At 41.8% G+C, this 13,308-nt stretch overlaps 1 protein-coding gene across 4 annotated transcripts in view; it reads right to left on the bottom strand.

The window, feature by feature from the left end:
* The window catches only part of WDR61 (WD repeat domain 61), a 334,576-nt gene that overhangs the window by 180,935 nt on the left and 140,333 nt on the right, over positions 1-13,308 (bottom strand). For all 4 annotated transcript variants that reach the window (XM_044077826.1, XM_044077828.1, XM_044077827.1 and 1 more), the window contains exons 7-8: positions 10,368-10,461; positions 2,948-3,041 (exon numbers count right to left, since the gene is read on the bottom strand). In XM_044077826.1, coding sequence (XP_043933761.1) covers positions 2,948-3,041; positions 10,368-10,461 — 188 coding nt within the window. The remainder of the gene's footprint in view (positions 1-2,947; positions 3,042-10,367; positions 10,462-13,308) is intronic.

Genomic DNA, 13,308 nt, shown 5'->3' with positions numbered 1-13,308 from the left:
CCAATGATGTAAAATCTTGCTGTTCAAGCAAAAACCTTTCTTTATTAACATGGAATATCACAGGACAAATGGAAAAAATATCTCTAACATTATGTATAACATTGAAACACTTCTAAAACAGCGCTTAACAGGTGACACAAAACTAGCTTCCTTAAAATTTCAGGGGAACGCAAGCAATAAAAATGTCTAAATGCACTGTCATACCTGGTAACATCACAACTTGAATTATGCAAACAGAAGGCTTTTCAAGTACGGCTACGCAAGGGTACTCATCCTAACTGTACAAGTTAGTAAAGAAAGATCATGGTTACAGGATATTGATCAGATGAATGACATTAGTAGCAAGTGATGTTGGTATTCTTGACAGATTTCTGGCAGACGTGTGTGTGTGTGTTTGTGCGTGTGTGTTTGTGTGCGTGTTTGTGCGTGTGTGTTTGTGTGGGGGGGGGGGGTGCAATGCCATACCCTACAATGAAGCTGCAAGTTAGGCTGAGATGTCCTACATAACCCCATCCTATCTTTTGCCTTTTTCGAGTGTGCCGAAACCTGTAAGGTAAAATTACAAATAAAAAGTTCCTAGTTAATACCGAGTTTATGCAACAAGAGTTCAACTAGTGATCCTGGTGCTGGAGGAAGCAGGCAGGTGAAAGAGGAATGAATGAGTGGAGTTCTCTCACTTCTTTCTGAGAGAGACAGTGCATATGTTGGGAAAGGGGGTACGCATGCAGGCTTGATTACTTCTGGTAGAGACTGGGGAGAACAGTGTGGTTGGTTCTATGGCAGGAAGTTGGGTTAGTTTCTGGGAATGCCCTCATGGAAGGGAAGATATGGCTCAGTGTGGTCCACCCATTGCACTGTTTCCTATGTGTAGGCCTGTAGATCATAAAATAAGAAAATAAATGCAGACCATCCCGGAAGGCTGCCTGAATAATGTCCCTGTCTTGGCCAATCCTGTCCTCTAAGTAGGGGAACAAATGGGCCAATTGGCCAAAAAGAGGAATGGGTGACTGCATCAGCGGACAGTAGGGGCGAAACCTGTGCCTGTGTGTGTGTGGGGGCCTAAAGTAGAAATGTGAGCTCAGCCAGCTTCATACAGGTAAAGCACTTATCATAATTTACCTCTGACCAACCACTGGCTCGGGTACTGGAGGTCTTGGGTGAGGAAAATGGGAGTAAGCAGCTGATGCCAGCTTGCTGAATTAGGACGAGACAAATAAGCCTGCTGCTACACTGGCACCTAGCAGATGCTATCTGCCTTTAAGTACAAAAGACAGAAGCCATTCATGACTGGGCCATGGTGGAAGATATGCCCATCAAGCAGTGTACACTGTAGATGAAAATGGAGCATGCATGATAGAGTACAGGTAAGGGGAAATGGCACGGCAAGCCACCTCGGTCAGCTGCCACAAGAATAAAAACAGTCCACTTATGAATGTCTGATGATGCCCTCCCTTGACAGACTCTCCCATCCATGCAGGAAATGAACTGACCAACAGACCATGGGAGTGGTAATGGCTGGGCGGCTGCAGGAGGCCCCAAAAATAACAAAAAATGGAGAAATCTAAACCTAGGCAAAGTATAACTCTCACAGACATTAAGAGAAACAAGAAGGAAGGAGTTAACTCCTAAATGTTTTTAAAAAGCACACAAATGGGGTAAAATGCAGACTAAGACTAGATACCTCACCACCTTCACACAAATGCAGACACATATGCTGTTCTAATGCCAAATGCAACTTTTTCTGTGTGCTTTTTCAAAATGTGTCGATCCATTCCCAGGTCTTGGGCATTTCCAGTGAGGGTGACAGCTGGCCAGGAGCCATCAGATAATCAATAATGATTGCTTGTGCCCCTTCTGGAATCCAGTACCAGGTAGACGATATGGGCATTTGCATCACTGCAGGGCACCCTATGCTTTCCTCCTACATTTGTGTGGTTTCAATCCCATACATACCCCTGTAAGAGTTACCATCACCAGCTTGGGATTACCAAACCAATGTCCCCAAGTCTTAATGGCCTTGATGTTATGCAAGCTTCCAATTCAATGAGAGCAATCAGCTCACTGAAACCCCATTAGCCTCCACACATAATAGGTGTTCTACTGAAAGCTGCTCACTCACACACATCCCAGGCTCTTGCAGAACAACAGCCACTATGTGAACTCATGTCATCCAGGTCAAAGTCAGGACTTTATCCCTCTGTATCACAGGGCTGTGCTGGCCTAATGCCAAATGCACACATACGAACTTTGACAAGCTATACATAAAGGTAATACCATAGACCTCTTTAGTTGAAGACTTGGGACGGCACCTAGGCTCCCACACTGTGCCGAGACTGAAGTTCTACCCCTCTCCCCTCTTGGGAACAGGGACTATCAGTAGTGCTCATGGCTTTGAACACTTTAGAGAAGCTACCATTTCAGGGGCCTCTCTTGATAAGGTTTAGACAACATGTCCATCACGCAGTGTATTAAAAAGAACTGATAACTAGACTGTTCTGTTAGGACAACAAAATAATTGCTGGAATGTGGTCAAGGTGCTGTCCACTCGGCAACTATCATACCTGCCTTCCTTTTCCAAGAATGTACTAGCTCAGGGTATTTATGAATTAGCAATTCAGAGGTTTATCCATACTTGTCCCAACAAGCACTGTGGACTGATGTTCATTCCAAGACTTGAACGATTTTCCCTTCAGGGCATGCCTGAATTGGGAGGGAGGGATTCTGTACTACTGTTTTGATTTACTTCTCAAGAGAAACAAAGTGTCAACTGTAGCAGTGACTTCAAGACAAGTGGTTTAAAAAATGGATGGTTTGCTCCCCAGGATATATGCAAGACAGTGGGATGCTGCTGATGCGGAGGAACATTTAACTGCAGGCATATAATAAAACAATAAAACAAATATTTATTTTATCCCTTACAAGTGGTAATAAGAATAGGAAAACTTACACATCATAAATCTTGATGTATCCATCATCAGAGGCTGTGACTAGAAGCTGGGAGTCTGGTGAAAATGTCAGTGATCGAATAGGCATGGCATGTCCTGAAAAGGCAAAGTGCATACTATTTTGCATTCGCTTTCATAAAACTAAACACAAAACAACTACTGTAACTTTGACAATGTTTCTAATAGACAATGCATCAGTTCAGTAGACGACTGTTACAATGGTCTATTGAACTCTTCTAAACTTCTATCCAGTGTCTACAGCCACAATACCAGCATTATCCATATTAACATTTTAATAAAAACAGCTGCAGTGCATTAAACTGCTGTAAAGAACCACACCCATCAAAAGGAGCCCAATGTAACTCAGACAAACTTTACTTAAAAAGTGTTCTTGTACACAAGTGAAGTTTAAGCTTTTAAGATGTAAGGGATTTTAATCACAGATGAAAAAACTGACTAATGTAATTATAATTTGGTGAGAATGAAAAATGTTTGAAAAATGTTTACAACTTCAGGGTCCAACAGCATGGGCAGCTGTCAAAGAAAGGATTAACAGTGAATAAATGCTGGAGCATTATACACCTTTGCAGACAATAGGTGCTACAAACAGGAGCAACAACCACCTAAGATATTCTAGTGCCAGGCTTCCGACATATCATTTTCCAATGCACAAATGCACAGCATGATTTGTATCAAAAACACCACAATAAAAACAGCAGTTATTTATTCTCATTTTCCTTCTCATAAGAGTCAACAGATACAGACAAATATGTAGACAGTGTGTGTGTATGTGAGGGGATACTAAAGCATCCCACTCAACTCAGAAAAAAATATAAATAAATAAAAACCTGCTATTCCCACAGCTTTATTAGAAAGTGCAGAACTATGGAATTTCTACCATCTTTTCCTTGATAAAGAAGGTCTCTAACTTGCCCCAAAGACCCTTCCATCTGATGACAGTGACATACAGCAAAAGGTTGTAATGACTGAGGTCGTCTGCCAAAGCACTCAATTCCTCAAGGAAAATGAATACCATCAGAAAAAGCTGGAACAAAGTGGCCCACTAAGGCATATGTAATGACCTCTTCTGGCAGGATAAAATTAGTTTTTCCTCCCTCGCTTAGTCAATTAACCTAACTGCTACATGGTCCAGCCTTTGCAATAGTTTGCAATAGTTCTGGTTTCAGAAAACACACAAAAAAGCATTACAGAGTTAAGACCACCACCATTGGCTCCAGCAAGCTGATGACTGATGTGGTGATAAATGTTCCACAGAACTTCAAAGCTCAGACTGAAAACAGAATCCTCATCCTAAAACTGATGAATAATTAAGTACATAACTAAATCGATGAACTATTTTGGCAAAAATGGAAGAAAAGGTTGACAAAAGTTCTACTAAAACAACGAGTTGTTCATAGGTGTGTACTAGGCTAATGGCCCTGAAGCCTTTACAAGCCTAGCCCATAGAAGTGTCCTGGCACAGTGCCGCCCAACGTTTGTTCCCAGTGCCTCTATCAAGTAGAGCCACTGGAGTGATCCCTAGGGTGAACTTTATATTTCCCATCCACTCATCAAGATTTCTCTTGAAGAGGACCAGTGTGGTGCTCTGTTTGACATGTATGGGAAGTCTATTCCAGAGCATGGGCAGTCACTGGGTTATGTACCTGACCATCCAACATGTTCCACTGATTGTGGTAATGAGGTGGAGGTCTCTGGAGCGTGTGGTGCGGAGGGATTGGGATTTCTTTAGATGGAGCATTTCTAACAGAGCTAGGTCAGGCATGGCTTTGTAAGTCAAGCACAGATTGCTTCTTAGTAGAGGATACGAGACACAGAATAGCTGGAGTTTTTTGAGTCTGCCCATGTAGGACATGTGTTTAAGGCCTAGGATCCTCTTAGTGAGGTACTTTTGTGGCCTTTTCAGCTGTTGCATGCATCTAGTGTGGTACATGCCAAATGGGGCATTATACTCTATGATTGGCCTAATGAGGGAAGAGTAGAGAGGGAGATGATGACCTCTTTCTTCCTGGAAGCAAAACCCTTCGTAATGAGATGTGCCACATAGAAGGACTTTCTGACCACAGTGGCAATGTGGTGGTCGAAGGAAAGGTTGCTGTCAACCTGTGTCCCCAGAACTCTTATAATGCCTTCAGTGTTCAGCGGGCCCCCATCAATGTGGTAATTAGTGGGAACTCAGTTTTCCCAAAGAGGATGACGACACAGTTTTTGGCATTAAGCTCAAGGCCATGGTTTTTCAACACCAGTCATTGGTCTCAGTGAGGCCTTTCTGTAGGATTTCTATATCACTTGGGGAGTTAATAATGGCTCCCAGCTTGCAGTCGTCTGCGAACTTGGTCAGCCAGAATCCCTCCATTTCTAAGAAGTAGATGCCAAACAGGAAAGGACCCAGGACCAATCCCTGTGGGACTCCACTCATGACTGGTCAGCAGTCTGAGTGGTCGGCAGTCTGACTTGGAGTTTGCTACTTTCACACTGTGGGTTCTATCTGTGAGCCAATTTGCAACCCACCTAGTGATATAGGGGTTGATGCCTAGTTTAGTGAGTTTATCAATAATTCCTGAGTGGAGAATGGTATCACAGGCCTTGGCCAGATCAAGGTAGGCTGTATGAACTGCCTTGCTCTCATCCACAGCTCTGGTGACTGACTCAAAGAAGTCAACCAGGTTGAGCAGGCATGATCTACCTTTCACAAAACCAAACTGAGTGGAATCTAGAGTTTGGAGATTCCCTATATCTTCGTTAATTAGGTCCATGATGTTCCGCTCCATAGCCTTGCATATCAGACTCGTCAGGCTAATGGGGCAATAATTCCCAGGGTCTGTAGTCGCTCCCCCTTTATGGAGAGGGACGACTGTAGCAGTGCGCCACTCCATAGGGACAAAGCCTGAGGTGAGGCTGTGACTGAACAGGGCACACAGATGTAGTGCCAGTTCACTATATAGTTCATGTAGAACACATCCGAGGATATTATCGGGTCCCATGGAAGCTGTATTCTTGCCCTTGAACAATGCAGTTTAACCTGTTCTGCAGTAATGATGGGTACCTGGAATTCCTCCAGTATTACGATTGGTCCTTTGGGGGGAGGATAAAAGTTGGCACTGAATCTGTCAGCCAGTATATGTTGGCAATATCTGTTGGCTCACTATAGGAGGTACCATTGTGTAGTAACTCAGAGCAAACCTGGGTATTACCATGGAGATTCTTGATATAACTATAGAAGGCTTTGTGGTCTGAAAGGCATCCCTATCAAGTCTTGAACCCAGGACCCTGCGCACTACAATCACAGCAACATACCGCTAACACCATCTGAGATAACTGGCAATTGTAGTAGTGTACATAGACAAAATGCATATGTGAAAGGGAATGATGACTTTCAACCACTCACAATGAACTGTTCTAGTGGAGCACCTTTATATGGAGATAGGCAAAGATGGACAAAAAAACAGTTATTGTAGCTGATAAATATTAGTGGGTGGTGGCAGCTAGTACTACCGTATAGTCTGGGAAAAAGGGGCACAGCTGGAGAACCTGTGCCAGCCTTCCCCAGGAGTGTCTGTGTGGTTATATAAACTCTTCTCAAAGTGTGTGTGTGTGTGTGTGTGTGTGTGTGTGTGTGTGTGTGTGTGTGTGTGTGTGCTACATGGGCAGGGACATGAAGCATTGGTTGGACGGAGAGGGTGCTGGAGGTTTTAGCTTGTCCACTGAGCTGAAATCTGGACCGTATAGCTGTGCCAGTGGGGAGTCTTACTGGGGACCTGGAGAGCAAGGGAGCGACCAACCCCGGACTGACTGTGATCTCTGTGTGCTCTTAAGGGAAATTGCACTTTACTGTGTGTATCTGTTATCCTTTCCTCATATATGAGACGCCCCTCACTGGTGCTAGTGGTGAGGACTGAGGCTCCTTGATTGCTGGGCCAGGGCATGGGCCTCACAGTTATGATGATCCTTAGCAGATGCTTAAAATCTCAAGACTAGATTCTGTGGAACAAGAAAACTCAAGAAGTCAGTTTTGTCAGTTTCGTCAGCTTCATAGTGTCTGGAACAGCCCCACTAAAAGTGATTGTCTGGTCTGCACAAAGCATGACTTTTTCTTTCTTTCAGATGAAGGAAATTCCACAGACTGAAGTCAGAGGAAGCATGAATAGAGCTCAGAACCTGAGACAACTGGCAAGGTAGCACTCAAGAAGGCCAGGAGATTTCTCCACCAAACAGGTTTTGTGATATCTATATGCTGCATAAAAATTGAGGGTAGATAAAAGGTTAAAGGACAGCACAGTGTATTAAAAACTGTATTCATCCATAGAAAAACAAAGAACTTTCATACCTGGATCCTGAATTATGATATGCCAATAACCATCCCTCATGCCTGTTGCCAGTAACGTACTACCCCCCCATGATGAACTCAAATTACAGCTGACCAGAGATTTTTAACCAATACTGCTGCACACTTAACTCCCATGTAAACTAGTATTTGGCACCAAGATATGCTTGTTGCAACTCTGGAAATTATTTGCCAAAAATGACTGAACACTCCCAGTCCATTTCTTCTGTGACCCTATGTGCCCTTCACTCTAAGTTTGCATAGTAAACTACTGATAGATCAGATTCAGCTGCACTTACTGTTACAATTCAGACTGATAGTACTTATCTGACCTCTAATTACAAGTGGTGCAGCTTTAGACAGGACTGTTACTATTGATTCTCAACGACACTCACTTTTACTACAATGCTTGTTTCAAAGTACCTCATACTAATAATGAAAACAAACTCAGTAAAAAAAAAAATAACTCATAAAATCAAAATGAAATGTTAAAACTAAAACAGTTACTTTACCATTAGTTAGAAAAGTACTAAACATGAGATTGAATATATTCCTATTCAAAACAATGCAATAACGATGAAAAATTAAAATTAGAAAAATACAAAAAATTCTGTTCATGTTAAAAATGAAAGGTCAAAAATGTATTTCAATTCAGAAAATATATCTGACACTAAAACACAATGAATAGGAGTATAGATGACTTGCATGTTCAGCACAATGAATAGGAGTACAGATGGCTTGCATGTTCAGCCAAAGAGACCTTATGCTTTGTATTAAGAGCACTGAACTAGCACAGCATTTAGAACAGGTTTTAAATAAACTACTACAAAACCCCACATTATGTATGTATACAAGAGATACTGAAATCCCCCCTGCAAAGTTTCAAGCCATCTTTCAAATCCTAACAGATGTCCAAAATTGAACAACTGCACAACGATAAACTTCTGGAACCAGAGAAAAATCATCATGAACAACCTTTCTCAACTACAGTAGCCAAAAGGAACTAAAACTGCTTGCTGGTGTTGTAATTACACCACCTCACAGTAGACTGCAGCTGGTAAGTAAAACAACATTCACCAGCCCCGGTGCTACAGCAACAAATATGAAAAAAAACTACTGTTGACCAAAATGCAATTTCCAGTAAACAAGCTGACGCATGATTCACTAAGCTCAAACATACTTTACTGGAATGAGATTCTGAAAAAGTTATACGAGACAAAACTAAACAAAAAGTCACTCAAATTACGCTAGTAACTGGTGGCTTCAGCTCCAAGATTCAGTTATGAAGAGCTGTTTCATAGAGTGGTCAAGGGTTTGATTTCCTCAACCTCCACTGCCTACGGCGGAGTCCGAAAAGGGTTCACAGAGATCAGTGAACCCAGTAAACAAATACACACACACACACACACACACACACACACACACACACACACACACACACACACACACACACAGTCTGTAAAAATCAGCACAAAGATTAAGCAACTAAGTGAGGGTCACAGCCTGATGAGCAGAATCATTTAAATGCAAATAAACAGCCATGTAAAACACTGGCTGCTGGCAAGGTAGCATTAACATCTGGTATCTAGACGCACTACAGCAATCTGTGCACATCATGCAGAATAAAAATCAGTCAACAAAGTTTTGGATGATTAAAGTCGATTTGCAAAAATCTGACCAGTATCAAACTAGCCATCGGCTACCCTAAACCATTAACCACGCTGCTGCTAGGACTTGCTCAACCTTTCTTGGAAGAAGGCTGGCAAGACCATACTTTGGTGTGTAAATCTACATCTTACAAAAATAACTGGTTAGCCATATCAATATGCATTAAGAAACGACATCCACTGCTTCCACTCAGCATCCACCATACCACTGACCCACAGATATGATTTGTGATGTGATACTGCTCCTAGAGGAGTCTACACTCCTGTAAATACATTAAACAAGGCAATCCAGAGTCCAGAAAGTATTCCATTAAATGTACTGCAAGAGTCTTTTAGATGTGTTGCAGACAGCAGAACAGTATCTGCCAAACTATGACAAAGGACTAAAAAGGCCATCTTACTGTTGATAAACGTATGCTAAAGACAGGTGATTAATCTTCCATCAACGCTACTAGAATAAAAAGAACTATAAAATGCTCCTTTATTAACTGATATAATCCTGTAAGGAAGGAGCAATGACCAACAGTGGAATTATTTGCAGCAGGGGTGTTTGCTCAAAATGATGAATGGTTGACTATAATCTTGCTTAGATTTTACAGCTAGCACAAGACAAGAGTCCATATTTAATATTTCCAGTCACAACACACTCCCAGTTCTCTGTCCTTGTTACTAGAAATGAAAGAGGTATACACCCTGTAAATATGTTAACTCATTAAAACATTTCAATGAAATCTGAAGGGGAAGTTACTGCCTTATATAAACCCTTCAGAACAATTAAGTAAACACATCCAGAAATGAAAGTAAGCACTTCCTACTCAAGGTATCTGAAGAAAAATCCATTTGATGATTTGTCTCATTAGCTTGAAAGTCACTTTTATTACTCAACTAAAGTGCTGCAACTGCACATGTACAAGCCAAAACAAGCATTATGCTAGACTGTGGGGGAGAAGCAGGACTGAAACCTGCGGTCATTAGTGAACTTGCACTGCTTTTAATGAAACAGCTGCACAGACATGAAACTGGCACAAAGAGACATTTATTTACGAGAGGGGACATGAGCAATTTTTAGGTAAACAGCCTCCCAGAAATATGTGGAAAGCACTGCTTTTACAAAGATTGCAGCCTAGTCTTAAACCTGCTACCCACTCATGCACATATCATAAAGCAAGATTCTTATTCTTCCATATTCCACCAAATGGATACATACACCCCTGTCTCTGTTGTAGTATGAGGCATCATGAGGTATGTTATTTAATAGCTGAAATTTCTCAGTTCTATAAATGAGATATAAGCATCTAACCATTAAAGGTAATCATCAGTTTGAAATCCCTTCCTGCAAACATTTTCTACATATACATTAGCTCACTTATTTCTTTGCCGGATGTCTGCAATTAGATAAATACTTTCATTTACCTTCTAGCGTATGCAGAAGTTTTCCTGTTGCAACATCAAAAATATTGATGATTCCATCTATAGCTCCACTAGCCAGGTATTTTCCATCTGGACTCTAAAAGAAAACACATCAGTGTTGTTTTTTTTTAAAAAACAATAGAGCAGAAACAGACTTAGCAGTATGATTATAGAACTTCAGCTCTCTATACAGGTACAACGTGGGGGGGGGGGGTCTGGTCTGACCCATGACACTCAGATTCCATACAACATTTTTTAATATGAATAAACAAAAGGATATGTGCCTGCACTAGTGTTTTTCTTATTTAAGTCAGCATTACCATTAGAGAGATCACTGCATTCTGAGCAATCAGGTTAAAAAAAAACTATACAGGGGCTGTCCATCATGCTGCCCATGTTTTGCTCATTGCTTTTACCTATGAAAAGCATTTTAGGAAACAGCAGAGTACACAGTTCATCTTCATCAGGAAGTGACCATTTATGAAAAATTACTATGTCCTATTTTCTGATGTTCCCTTGCCTAATATTGTTTCATGCACCTTAACCTTTCATGAAATATGGCTATATTTTCTTATGACCAGCTGAGATGACACAAGGCATGCACTCTATCCATTTGTTATCAGATGATAATTTTAGCTTACTCAAGCATAAATGATTCTTAGGGGGAGACAGAAGAACACTGGTCTGGTTAAGTGACATTCAGAAAGTACAACTGTGTTAAGAGCCTAAAATTGCAGATGTTCATCTATGTACTGTTGCAGTAGTAACAACTTCTTAGGACTTCAGTATCAGAAGGATCCAGTGTCCATCCTGACTTCAATAGCTTTGCACCGTTCCCTCGCAGCCAGGCAGCTACTCTCCCACCTTGATGTCAGCATGTCAGAGAAATAAGATGGAGATCTGCAACCATCTTTAGTTCTTCTTTGAACTGGTTCCCACTAGTAGTGAAGTCTGAGACCAGAGCATGAAAAGGCCACCAAAGAATGAAATGGGTCCCTGATCAGGACTCTTAAAAAGGACATGAGCCACTTTTCCCACCCCCTACGTTAACCTGGGGAAGGCCACCTTGTGAGGTATAAGAGGGGAGGGTAGGACTAAGAATGAGTGGGTACCCACTCCAACCCTGAAGGAACCCCAGGAAGGAAAAGGAAGATAAGGGTGGTGGGAGGAAAATATCACCTCAACAGAGGACATGCTCAAATATCCACTATTATGTTAAGTTCCTAACACAACTGCAATATATTCATTACATCATACTGTCAACTGCTCCAGAAGGGGAACCTTCTTGGGAAGATTTGAGACTTACAAACCTCAGGTTGTTAGATATGAATAGGTTGCAAAGAGGCCCTGCAAGACAGCTGTGGCAAACCCTACCCTTGCCCAGGAAATATCCAGTCTGTAATGTTTTGAAATGGTATAAAATCATGGCCCAGTAGCTGCTTCCACAACGGACCACATGCTAACCCCCCCCCCCCTTTTTTTTTGCAGAATGCAGCCTCACAAGCCTTAGATAGCCTTGCAGGAGGACATACATGCCTAGGCTGTCCCTTTTTCCCTATTTTCTGCACAAGGTCAGGGTGCTATGTCATTTGGCACCATTTCCCTCAATTTAATGCTACTCTTTTACATGCCTGACTACTGCAGATCTTCTCTCACACAATACATCCATCTCTTTGTTGGATGCCCTCGCTTCTTCTTACCTTCTTCCTGTCTATACAAAATCTTCTTCACCAGATTGCCTTTTGCTTTCCTACACATTTGTACTATGTAATCTGTTCTCTTTGGCCTTCTCTGCAATTGCAGCTACTTGGGCTTCTACTCTTATGTCCTCATTTCCTCATCTATCCCACAACGTGCATCCTACCACCTATCTCAGGGACTTCATGTCCATCAGTCTCTAGCTTCCATAACTGCTCTGCCTTCACTACCTAGGTTTCTGTACCATAAAATACTACAGCTAACATCACTGGTTCTTGTACACCTTACTTTTCAGCTTCTTTATCATTTTTCTGTCACACACTACACTCTGCCAGTTCGCTGTGCAGCCCTTCTGATTCTAGCTTTGACTTCATTTTGACTTCCCTTCTCATCAACTACCCCTCCCAGATCCCTGAAGCTGTTAATACCTTCTACTATTTTCCCTCCTATCTCAATTCTCAGCTTCTTTTGATTTCCCATTTGCTGCCATTATATTGGTCTTATCTGTACTCAGTTTCCTCTTGTGTACCCTTCAGATTTGTATCCCATTCCCCTATCATTTGCTGATGTTCTTGCCCAGAATATGCCTATAATGTCAAATCATCTGCATACAGAACTTTGGTCATATGTCCCCTTTGGCCAGTTTGCTAATGTAGTCCATCACCAGTATGAACAGCAATGGACTTGGATGAACCCTGATGCACACCCACTCACAAGTCATTGAGTCCTTGTACATAGCCTGCACTAATTCTACCAATGTTTCTAGGACTTCAAACCATCATGGGACTGCTCAAATCAGCTTTCTTGAGACCTTGTCATTTGCTTTCTCCAAGTCTAGGAATGCCCAGTTGGACTCTGCCCGTATATCTTGCTTCTTCTCAACTACCCGTCTCACTGCAAACATCAGGTCAGCTGTGTTGCATCCTTGGGGCACACCGAGGGTTATGGGGAGGAAGGAGTAGTAGTCATTTTCCCACTATACAGTCTGTCTGTTAATCAACTATGAAACCAGTTAAAGGCAGAGTCTGTGAGGCCAAACAAGGAACGTTTATGTATTAGTTTTTTTTTGAGTGATAAATTATTGAAAAAAATCTTTGATAACTCAAGGAAGAGGGTGAACAGCAGGTCATCTGAGCTATGTTGATAAAACTAAGCAGAGCTGTAGTGATACTGTGATATGACCTGAAGCCAAGTGCCCTATAACAGAACAGTTTCAGTTGCCTGTTTAGATAGGAGGCAAACAAAC

Source organism: Protopterus annectens, chromosome 7.part0 (assembly GCF_019279795.1).
Source record: "Protopterus annectens isolate FY-2018-M chromosome 7.part0, PAN1.0, whole genome shotgun sequence".
In the NCBI taxonomy this organism is placed as follows: Eukaryota; Metazoa; Chordata; order Ceratodontiformes; family Protopteridae; genus Protopterus; species Protopterus annectens.
Note: the sequence above shows the minus strand (reverse complement) of the source record. Positions and strands in the feature narration are given on the sequence as shown.